Below are 12,591 nucleotides of genomic sequence, written 5' to 3' on the forward strand. Positions count from 1 at the left end.
AACGATTCCAGTAAAGATGAAACCCAAGGCTAATGGGACAAACCTATTCAGACAGGCCAGGGGCGAAGGCCACTGCTTGCACCAGTGCTGTTATTAACCCATTTATCATCATTGCCTGGGTGGATAGACATGTTTCTCCAAAATAAACAAAACTCTTTTAAAGAAGTAAACGTGAAACTACCACTGATCAGCAGCAGTTGCAGAGACGTGCAGGCTTATGCAAATGTGTTTTACTTTTTCGAATTTTGACTCTATTATTCTTGCCTTTCGCAAGACTTAGACTCAACTGTGCATATTCATGACCCCGCGTCCCCAGCTGACCAGAAACCATGATAGAATATACTCACTCGTATTGCTTCACTCTTTGCCTTTGCCCTCTCTCTTTAACACTTGGTTTTTTGAACAGTGTTAATGCTGCTTTGGATGTCGTGGGTGTTGTTGTTTGATGAAATTAGGCTGCTATCAGTTCTCACGTTGCACTCTGCCTGACAATCTAAAAGGGGTGCTTACGTTTCACATGGTTTTGTTTGCGAAGATAAGCCTGACACTTCTGACTGTTAAACACAAAGGTACATTGCCCTTTCTAATCTAAGCATAGTTAACAGCCAAACCCTTTCAATACTTTTTGTCCTCTGAAGTCTGCTTGTGTTCTTTTGCACCCACACTCAAAATCTACATCATGGGCCATTCATTTCTGCGTGTAACAGTCTGTGAGAGCAGATTATTAATTTCAGACTGCAAGTGACTAATTCACACTCTCATCCAAAATCTAACTGCAATACGCGTAGATCTCCACTGTGTCTCACACTGGCTGCTGTTATCTTAGTGCCCAACTGTAGTACAGCAATAATAAAAATCCCAGAAAGCGTTTTTCAGTGGAGAACCATCATAAAAGACGTTTTTAAAACTATTGACAAGATCGTTTGATTGTTCAGTGGTTATCCATGGTGTTGTGAATGTTTATTAATAAAGATATAAAACTTTAGTAAAACAAATAAATAATTTGGTTCAGTGCATCATATCACCTCAATGATGTCTGTCTGTGGCACATGCCAGCAGGGCCAGACGATGTCACAGCAGTCCAAATCCTCTGAGTCAGACTGGAGACTCTTCAAAGATTCCTCTTGGCCTTTTGACTCACCCTCACAGCCTTGCTTCATATCTTAGTGCTAATCTGCTGCTTCATTCAGATCCTCTGCCAGAAAATTAAAAACCCCAAAAAGTGAACCCATTTCTATTGAAGTCAGCCTTCTTTTCAATAGAAATCACAGTGCGGTGTGGTGCACTTTGTGTACATGCCTTTGCATGTGTACACAAAAAAACCCAACAAAACATTTAGTGTTGAGCAGGGATGGACTGGGAATAAAATGTACCACTACACCTTTCACTCAGATCAGCCACTGCCCACGGACGCGGATGCATATTATATAAACTGGATTGAGAGAAACTGAATTATGCTAAACAATCTATAATCATGGCTCATGGTCACCGGTTCAAGTCTTGTGTAGGTGTGTCATGATATACCAGTCATGATGAATCGGTTCTATTCGTATATCAGATATTAAATACTGTATTCATATAACACATACTATTTGTTTTAATCCTAATTGCAAATGGTATGTCTAGCGGAGGGCAGCGTGGCGGCGTAGTGGTTAGCACCGTTGCCCCACAATAAGAAGGTCGTGGGTTTGGTTCCCAGCCTGGAGAGATTGAATGTTCTCCCCGTGCCTGTGTGCGTTTCCTCCCACTGTCCAAAGACATCATGTTTGGGTTAACTGGTGACTCTAAAGAGTGTGAACGGTTGTTGTTTTCTGTCTGTCTCTGTGTGATGGACTGGTGACCTGTCCAGGGTGTACCCTGCCCCTCACCCAGAGTGATCTGGGATTGGCTGCAGCACAATCCAAGACCGAGAAACAGGTAAGCAGTAGAAGACAATGTCTTGGGGATCTTTTATCAGGTCATTTTTCCTATTAGCTATTAGTAAGTTTTTGTCTGCAAACATAGAGCGAGTGGGGATTGTTGCTTTGGAAATCGTTGTCTTTAAATCAAAAAAGGATATTGCAAAACATGCATTACACCTACAGAGCAATGTGGAGTGATGAGATAAACCACGGCTAGATGGTTAGCATCTAGTCTGGTCAGCAAACAGCTATTATTGCTTTTATTAGTATTGTAGCAATAGCTCCTTTAAGTGTAACTACTGTTTTTGCTCCCCATCGGCCTACACTTAAGGATCAATTTGGGCTTGCCTTGTAAATAAAAATATCATTTTCATTTGTTGATGTTTATTTTTCATAGATATGTGGCTGATATTTTGTATTGCATTTAATACAAAATACTAGCCACTGTATTGTACTGAAATTGTACTGAAATCACAAGTCCGGTTTCAGTCTCAGAAAGCTACTGTTTACACAGAGAAGTCTCTAAAAGCTCGCCCTAGCCTACTCGCACCTGGGCAACACTAATTGGCAGATAGGCAAAGTTAACAGCTGGTGAACACAGTGGAACATTTAACAGCTGAAGCGCCAGATATTTCCTCCAGGACTCGGTGGAGACATTCATTCGGTAACCTATCCAGATATGACTCCAAATGAATGCTAATGCTTTGTATCTGCTGGATTAGCCTTTGTGCGCCGAGTTTGCGATGATAATATGTCAGTATTGTGGTTATGGTTTGTTTCTGCCGGTAAATTGAAGGTTTATCAGAGCAATATTAGTCTAAGTGTAGCTGAATATGCGTGGCAAGATTTTCACCGTCACTATAAAAGTATCCCAGTGTGTAAAGATAGTAAAGCGCTGCTTTACTGCCATGATAATAGCTGCAAAAAATCTATTTTGGAATGGCTTTTATTTGCAACATTATTTCAATTCATAGTCATTATTAGCAGCATCTCAGACACATCCTGCCGCACCTCTTTATCCCACCCGTTTCTATTTGTCTGTCTGAAGAAAAACATTTTTTATTCATTATGATGATGCAGAAGACCTGTGTGCGCGTGTGTGTGTGTGTGTGTGTGTGTTGCCACGGCAGAAAAAACAAACCTGTGTGTCATGAACCCCATTAGCAGAGACAAACGATGCATATTCCTAATTTAATGATCTTCAACTAAGTGAAAAGCAATAAAAGCTTTATTTGTTGACATGCAGCTGCAGCTTTGCTTCCTTAATATCATGAGGTCAACTGTGTTTATGGCTGTGAAGGGCCCCAACAGAAAGCCCTTTCTTGGCTCTATGGGGCTTTTTCATGCGTATATGGTCTCTAATTTCCTTGGTTTGATAAAAAGGGAGGTTGTTCGCCGCCTGGTATTGGACTCCAACTGTTTTACGCTGCGCACCCTTTTTTATTGCCTCCATGGCCAAAAGCATGTCAGTCACTATCTATATCCAGCCCTCGTGTGACAACAGCATGTCTAAAATATTTGAATAATATTGAGGTCTCTTTAGGCTGCCTGGAGGCAGACAACTAGGAATAGCATTCGTGTCATTTTAAAGCGGAGCAATTATCCTAGGCTAGGCTGGACGAATCGATTCCTGCAGACTTTTTAAATGCTGCTGGCCAATTATAGGCTGGAGACAGTACTTCCTCCCCAATACTTCCTATCCGCGGAGCAGCCATCGCCCACCAATAGGAGTAAACATGGAGAGAAATACATTATTCCAGGTTTTCCCTTTCTGCCCTTTCTTTTCTTATTAATATAAGACTGTTTATCCCATAGCTCTCTTTCACCTACTCCAACAGTGACATCCTGCAGTTGCCCCCACCACACACACACACACACACACACACACACACACACACACACATACACACTTCTCCTCCTCCTCCCTCTTCGCATCACACTCCACGTGATCATAACCAGCTGCTAGTGAGAGAGGGAGAGAGCTAGGGAGAGGGAGAGAGAGACAGTCAGAGAGAGACAACCAGAGAGAGAGACAACCAGAGAGAGAGAGAATCAGAGAGAGAGAGCCAGAGGGAGGGGGACTAACTCGTCGGCACTCTGAGCACAAAGTAAACGGGAGGACCGCTCAGTTGGTGCCGGAGAGCCGCTCTTCTCTCACCCGTGGATACTATCACCCGGCCGCCGCCGCCGCCTCCAGGCTCCGTCCTTGGGATACTCCCGCTACATCCTCTCACTTTTACACTTTTACCGCCTCCCCCTGTGTCACCCTCCGTTTTTTCCCGGTCCCATCTCCCTCCCCTCCTCTCCTCATCTTTGAGCATCCTCCTTCTATCGCAAGTCTTCCTCCCTGCCTGCCTAACTTTTTCCATCCCACAAAACCTCCTCCATCGCCCCACCGACCCCCCCTGGGCAGCGTACCCACCCCCCTCACACCCAGCCATCCCCCCCAACCCCACCCCTCCTGCCCCACTGAGCAGCACCCCGTAGAGTCCTGCTCTTCTTGCGGCAGCCTCCCCCTGGAATCGGGCGGAACCCGTCTGGTCAGTCTACACCGGGGCACTGCTCCATGGGGCGCTTGGTCTCGCTCGGAAAATGTTCAGCCGTCGGTCTCTAGACGCCCCGCTGAGCCTGACCGGATCGGAGCTGCCGGTGCGCGTCTGCGTCTCCTTCCCTCCTCGCCGGTGCTGCCGGGGCCACTGAGACATGGGTCCGTCCGTGGCGGCGCAGGCACCGCTCAAGGAGCCCCGACGGCTGCGCCAGTGCGGCGGGACGGCGGGCGGCTGGCTCCGGATCACCCTCGTCTCGTTTCTCGCCACTTTACCTGTGGAGCAGCTGCGCGCCTTCCCTTCCTCCCTCAGCGACTGCCAGACGCCGACCGGCTGGAACTGCTCCGGTGAGAGTCATTTCATCCAGGCAGAGTTTTCATCTTGGCTCCGTGTGTGTGTTTCTTGTTGTTGTTGTTGTTGTTGTTGTTGCTGTCGTCCAGGGACCATTGGCTGGTTTTGTTTTTGGCTGCAGATGATAAGCGCTGCAAAGCCCCGGCGGTGAGAGGTTGCACGGTTTGGGGGTTCGCTTGATGCGCATTTAGCCTTGTTGAGTTTCCCTCGGAGCATGACAGATGGAGACGCACGGCACGTACTGGTGGTCAGGAGCTTCAGACTGCGATCGCACCGAGTCCAAAAGACAGGATGAGGATTATTTCAAAGGCAGGCAGGCAGGGAGGAGGGGGGGGGACTGGGAAGATCTAGCGCCCGAATAAAGCGTTGTGCGCCACAACATGCCATCAATCGGCCAGTTTCCGGTTATTAAGTCCTCACACTTATCCTGCTCTCTCAAACTTGGACATACCTGCCTCTGTCGAACTCCCGTTTTTTTTTTTTTCCATCCGCTGTTCGAGCTCAGTTTCGGCCCGAATCCTTCAATAAAATCACGCCAATTCCTGTGGGATTATGTGGCATCGCTGCAGTCGGTGTTTTGTTGTTGTGGTTGTGGTTGTTTTTAAACCCAGCATTCCTTTAAAATAGAACTGAAGTCGTTTCTTTGAACGGGCTGACGGGAGCTGTAAAGTAGTTTTCCTCCCAGAGCACAGCCTCGCCTCCCGTTGGAAATCATCTATTTCCTCCGCTGCCTGTCGAAGTCCGAGCCCTTAAAATAGCTCCAAACCGATTCCTCACGCTCACGGCCACCGGCCTGCACGCGTCGATACGGGAGCTCCGAAGAGCCGCACATCGATACAGGAGTCCTAGCTGACATTGACAGCCAGCCAAAAAAAAAAAAAAAAAAAAAAGTAACATAAGCCAATATAAATAAAAATCTAAATAAAATGATCAAATTAAAATAAAAACTCAAAAAAAAATAAAGGGGAAGAAAGGGGGGATTTTTCCTTGGTTTTATTTACACACATCATAGAAAGATTCTTTATGGTGACATGGAGCTGGCAGGAGATTAAAGAAGCAGCCTATTAACACATGAATGATAGATTTACAGTTGACTTAGCTCACACAGAAATTTCCCCATCACAAGACAGATTCTATTTGGACATCAAAGTTTTTCAGAATGAATTTGATTATGATAATAAGCTCATTGAATGGCCTTAATGAAAGACATCATGAGATGACAGATTGTCTCATTATAGGGATTTATAGCACTGGAAGTTTTTTTGTCCTTATCTTTCCTATTTTAACGTCTTTAAAATGAACCTCGTGGCTCAGCTGATAACTTTTCATGGTGGTCGTGTAGTTGTGGGTGTGTTCTTTTGGATTTGGTGTAGACACAGTTTTAGCCTCTTTCTTCCTAGTTTGCAAATAAACCGATACACCGCAACCGATAAAAGGGTTGAATGAGCTCACAAATCCATTCAGCCAAATTTTGTTGTAAAAGTGTTGTAGCCTGTTGTTGTTTTGTTTATGTCGCTTTTTGTATAGTCTGCTACAGTTGATGTCAATTTGTTCATAATGATTGATAATGGTACACACACCCTTCTTAACACACATTTGCTTACCTCCTCACTTCCTGAAAGACACGCTTTCATATGCATTTCGGCGAAGGCTTTCATCCAACATGCCTTGAAGAAGCTTAAGTGCATATACTGACACGCGCACACACACACACACACACACACACACACACATTTGCATCAGTTGGAATTAATAGAAAACAACAAGTGGCTTCTGGTCCACCGTGACAAAGATAAGCCGCTTTAAGAATAAGAAAAATACAAATATTTATAATAGTAATAAAAATAATCATAATGTATCTGACCAGGGCTTGATTATTCACCTCACATCATGTACTTGAATAGCAACACTACTGAATGACAGTTTGGCGATCAGTTCAGTGTCATTTTATCGACAAGGCAGATAATTATGAGCATTGGTGTCCTGACAATAGGGTAGTTTCAGCTGCCTCAGAAAATGAGTATTGAATGAGATTTTGTTCCATAGAATTAAACAGATGGACAAAAGCCTCAGTGTGACAAAGATTGTCATTATGTTTGGCTTGTGTCTGTTGATGGCCATGAAGAATTTCTATTGAAGTATTCGCTCGTGCAGAATAGGTAATCAGCAACAACAAAGTGTGAAGTTGCATTTTACTGTATATGAATAACAGAAAGGAGCATTGTCTGCTCTCACTGCTTGCGAACCCTTTGGAAATAAATTTGAATTGGATGTTACATTAAAGTGTGAAGGGAAGCTGTGAACCTCTAATATGGCGTACACATATGCATCAAAATAACAACCTCACGTGGTTTAACGATGGTAAGTAAAATTTCAAAATACCTGAAGTGAAAAAGATGAATTTCCACAAAAAAAAGTGACAAAGCCTAGGGAAATACTGTTTTTGGCATGTGTTCTGATGAAAAATGAATGTCTTTTTATACTTAATGCATTTACCACCTGAGACGAGAATTCGGCCAGTTCAAAGAAGTTGTGATAAAATGTCAACTTTCAAATGATATTGCACGTCTTGGCAAACGTGTGCCTATGACATATTCACCAGATAAGGAGCAACTTTTCCATCCATTTCAAGTTGTGCTTGCATCCAACCTATGCTTGTATTGTATTTCCAATATGCCCCTGTTTTGACCTAAACTATCTTTTGAGGGACATGGCTTAGTATTATATCACCATCTAGTTGCAGTCTTTGTGTCTGTATACCTTTTCAGCTACATCTGGAAACAGCACAGTACAATAAAGTCATGGGCTTTCAAACCAAAGCAATGAGCCAAGCGGAGCTCAAGCACTTGCACGATAGTGGTTATGCAACTTATGTTATGATGGTAATTGACCTACATGAGCACAGTGACCGTGGAAAGCCAACCCTTTCAAAACAAACAAAACTTATTTCAAGTCAACATTTCCTGAAATTAACACGGTCAAAACTTGGCCATTTGCCTGTTGGTTTTGGCTTGTATGAAGTCAGTTATCTTTAATAGGTGCAGTTACAGACTTTTCCAAGAATCAGCTCAAGCCACTTTAATCGTTTTAGTCAAACAGGGAAACATGTAGATGCCCAGCATTGCAATGCTAATTTCTTTTCAAACGCTTTAAGTACCAGCTTCAGTCACTGCAAATCAGGCTAATCATAATTAAAATCAAAATTGCATTTTTTAAATTTATTTATTTTTTTTTTAGACTGTAGTGTTACAGTGTTGGTGCTGGAAGGATGTCTAACCACAGTTTACATACCCCCATGATATCACATTTTCCTCCAGGGAATTAGTGTGAAGAAGTTGCAATCCCATCTTCCATGAATCCCCCAGGTGTAGTTAACACTGAAAGGCCATGTAATGCTTTGATAGTTGAAATGACAGGGATAAGTGCAGAAATATGCAAAGTCTCCTGTAAATCCCACCGAGCCTAGTGCATTACCAGTAGTCTGGAGAGATTTGGTCATCTGCTTTCAAGATTTGTCAGCGGGGAGGTCAAAGGTACCTGTCTTGCATTCAGCGTCTACATAACTGACAGTAAACAGGTGCAGAACACTGTGAATTACAAAACAAAGCAGCGCTGCTGAAGTCTAATTAAAAGGCGTTGGAAAGTTAATATTTCATAATAGGCTGTTTCGAGGGAGTTTTAAAAAGTTGTTTAGCAGAAAAAGCTTCTTTTTTTTTTTCTTTTTTTTTTTTTGTGCAGAGACTTAACCATGATTTAACTATCTCGTTCCGACTCGTTCTGATTGTGATTTGAGTGCTTTGAGGTGTTGAGCCATTCAATAAGCACAATGGGGGCTGAACCATGACACATTTGAAAACCTGTTGCAAATGTAAAAAAAAAAAAAAAGGCGCCCAGCAAGAGAGGAGTCAAGAAAGAGTGTCTCACCACTGTGGTTGTTCAGTCTTCATTATTAATTTAGCCTACTTAATTATTGATCAGCACAATGCTTAAAACAGGAGGGGAATGACTCTTCTTTCTTTTTTTTTTCTTAGTGTTGTGAAATTCCAGGTAGGTAGGTGGAGATGCATTTGGCTGACAAGCTCTTTCTTTTAGACAAGTAAGTGCTTCGCTTGCCTTCTTAATCGTTCGCATATAAACATTACCTTTTCAATATTTGATGTTTGCCAGCTTGTTTTCGTTAATTATTCAGTCCACTGTAATCTCCTCCTGGAATGGCAGGGCAGGAGCAGGAAGTGTAAGTTTTCCTGGCCTCCGACACTGTACATCTAGGGCCGCGCACCGACTCCACGTCAGCCAGCACCCATGAGCGTTTTGATCTGATTGAAGACGGTGCAAGAGGGAGTCTTCATTTTAGTCAGAGCTGCGCTGATAGTTTGAAAAAGTACAAAAACAATTCAGCTGAACGGAGAGGAGACAAAGACAAAGTGAAAATTAGAACCACACTTTGTGATAAAACCTTATCCAACAGGAACAGAAACAGGGCTCCATATTGTGCCCTGTGCCACATCTGAAATTCATTTATCTGTTCCCTCCCCTTCATCTCTCATTTTCTTTCTTTCTTTTGTGATACAAACTCTGGTCTTTTTGATTAACAGTGACAGCATATGCATCCATGTTAATCGTCTGTGATAGCAAATATTACAACAATGGTCACAGCACTAACATGCTATGTCTCTTTAGTTAATATGCTTGTTCACACCGTGTGATGCATTTTGGTTAAATGTCTTCAGCTATGAGATATCATGATCCAAATGATCAGATGTGCTTATATCAAGTCAAGTATCATTATGTATAAGTCTTTAGCCAACATGTTAAACAGATTAGCCGCAATGTATCACCAGGTAGCATATTAGGTAGGCTAATTTTAACTAACACAATGAAAAGCATTAACCAACAGTCCAGATCTCTCTTTTCTGTCCTCACATGGACACCTGATGCTGAATTCTAGTCTCTGCTGCTTGTTTCTTCAACGCCCAGATGGCCATATATGATAAGACGGTTGTGTTATAATAGAAATACATTTTCACTTCATCAGGACCAAAAGCAGCTCTAGGATTCATATTTCTTATTGATGAATGCGGTCTATATCTTGGCAGCTCTACTTCATGAGATGCACGTTCACGTTCTCTGTTTCACAACAAAAATGCTCCTGAAGCGTACATTTGCAATATATACATCATTTTAGAAGATCCAGGTTCTACATTCATTTTCCAGAAATGGATGAGCAGGTTTTTCTTTTTTCTTTTTTTTAAATCAGCTGTAGCACTTAACAGTTATGAGAAATCATAATTCATTTGTTGCAGTATTTCAAATTACAGGGCTTTTAAATGATCAAACGCATTCCTTAACTCCAGGCTTCATTGATGTACTGTAGCCTATTTCCACAACTTGTTTCCATCAAAAAAACATCGCTGCTGGATGTCAACATTACTGGGAGGGTATAATTGTGCGCATTACAAATGATCATCTTGCAAGATGATTCTCATCACAGGGATGTTGCCTTGACATGATTTAAATATTTTGGGATCTGAGTTCAAGTGCTGGAAGGAAAGTTACGAATTGCAGTGTTTACTTTCACTTTTCTTTTACAATACATATTTCTTGTTTTTTTTTTTTTTATTATTATTATTAATAACAGGCCCGCTGTAGTTGCCAGAACAAATTTTCAGCTGGGAAATTGGGTCCAGGTGTTGGAGAACAATAACAGTGAATTCTTTACTTTGTTAACTGGTTTGGACGTGGATCTTAGAGGCAGAAAACTTTGACGTTTGCAGAGCTGCCAAGATTAGTATTGTTAACTGCTGACCAGAGAAGAGAATAAGTGTGGTTAAACAAGGCAGAAACATCCAGTTGTGGATATTTGAAAGGGGACTATTAAACAAGAGCAAAAAATCCACCTAAACTATGCCTCTAGTTGTTTTTACCAAACAAGACATGAAATACACTGTAAGGTCAAACTGACAAACTCTTACTGACAGTTCAGTTTTCAGTCCGAGACTTCGGTTCATGTCTCAAAGCCGATTTCTTTCAAGAGTATGTTTTTAGATTTTTAGGATTCAAAAGAGCTGGCACTTAACTGAATCTGAAAAGGGCTTGTTGCAAGACTTACGTCCTTCCCATGATTGAAAAGCACAGGGGTGATTGTGTGTCATTCATTACTCCAAAAGCAACAGCATTTAAAGAAAAAACATTTTATTCCCTCAACCATTAACTGACAGGTGTGAGAAATTACCTTTGAGGTTGTAACAGTGCTGTAAATCTATATTTGTTTTTGCTTGGAGGCAATCATTGTCACATAACTAATTGAGATGAGTGCTTTGTTTTCTTTGAAGCCTAAACCCTGTTGGCCCCGATGTTTCTAAGATGCGATCATCATTTATTCCATTATGTTTAATTCTCGGCTCATCCAGAGGACCTGACATCCCCAACAATAGCTGATATGCCAACTGCCTCCATGTAAACACTTTGCAGAAACAGCTGTTTTTGTGATTCTAGTGTAGAAAACATATCTTTTTTTTTTCTCCATTTTATCGAATTCTTGATTCCAGTATTGTCCATAAAACCGTATTGTTTTCAAGTGGTGCATGCATTCTTGCTAGCTGTCTCCTGAAGAGGATGTCCAAGCCTCACATCTGTTTCTCTGTAAAACAAAAAAAAGAAAGACCATTTAATAGCCTGAGGATGGGCCACATTCTCTCCTTTCCCCTTCATTTAAAAACAATTGCTTCTTTTTATGTGTGTGTGTGTTGTTGTTGCTGTTTTCCATAGCCTGCTTACCAGGAAAGCATGAAAACAGCTAAAATATCAAACTACCAAATTAACACCCTGAAAACAAACAAAAAAAAATAAATAAAACACATCAAATCTTTTAAATTGTCTACTAGCTGCTCTTAAAAATGTAATATTTTCCAATTAATTGTACACACCTAACCGGTAGTAATGCCTCTCTCCAGTGAATACCATTAACATGCCAGTTGTCTGGGAGCCACTTCTTTTGTTTTGTTTTTTGTTGTTGTTGTTGTTGTTTTTGTTTTGTTTTTTTACAAAAGCCTTTGTTTCATCTTTCCACTCCAAGAGACCTCTCATGTCATCGTTCTTGGCTCAATGATTGTATATTTGCAGAGAGCTTGCACTTTATGGTCATTCAGGAACCTGGCAGATAGCAGGTGTTCATTTTAGCATGGGCCTCTCTTCAATGGGGAATTATTGCCTGATAATGGTCCATGCCAGGGAGGGTTGTTATGAGTTGAGAGGGGAGCAGGGTATTTGCAGTTAGGCAACAGAAGGCTGTGGGTCTGAGTTTTTATTTTATTTTATTTTATTTTTTTATAAGACATATGTGAACGGAAGATAAAATTGTAAAATATCTGAGCTCATAATATGAAGAGGGTGGTCCAAAGTTCGGGACACTTAGAATATTTCATATTGGTGATGAAATCTGCTTGGTTAGTTTCCACAGGAGCAGACAGTAACCTCTTCATGAGCCCCGCTTGGAATTTCATTACACTATTGGAGAACAGCACTTGTGGTTTTTTGTGGCTGGTGGCACCTTTAACACTCCTGGAGATTACAGATATAGAGAGAGTTTCGAGGTTCTATAATTGAGCAGAACTATTACACCGAAACCTAAAGCTGTTCAGGTAATGGCATGTGCCGTTTGAAAGAAAATGACAGGAAGGATGTTAAAATCTTGACTATGTGTGACTGAGACAGGCGGCTACATGCTTGGGTAGTGGCGCGTTGAAAGAGTGTAACAAGATGCCGTCCTGCTGAAGCGTCCCCGAGCTCAACAG

At 41.8% G+C, this 12,591-nt stretch overlaps 1 protein-coding gene across 2 annotated transcripts in view; it reads left to right on the forward strand.

The window, feature by feature from the left end:
- Positions 1-4,415: 4,415 nt before the first annotated feature.
- tmeff2a (transmembrane protein with EGF-like and two follistatin-like domains 2a) overlaps positions 4,416-12,591 on the forward strand; it is a 108,935-nt gene continuing 100,759 nt past the window's right edge. For both annotated transcript variants that reach the window (XM_029530875.1, XM_029530876.1), the window contains exon 1: positions 4,416-4,794. In XM_029530875.1, coding sequence (XP_029386735.1) covers positions 4,605-4,794 — 190 coding nt within the window. In that variant the 5' untranslated portion in view covers positions 4,416-4,604. The remainder of the gene's footprint in view (positions 4,795-12,591) is intronic.

Source organism: Echeneis naucrates, chromosome 21 (genome assembly GCF_900963305.1).
Source record: "Echeneis naucrates chromosome 21, fEcheNa1.1, whole genome shotgun sequence".
Classification (NCBI taxonomy): Eukaryota; Metazoa; Chordata; class Actinopteri; order Carangiformes; family Echeneidae; genus Echeneis; species Echeneis naucrates.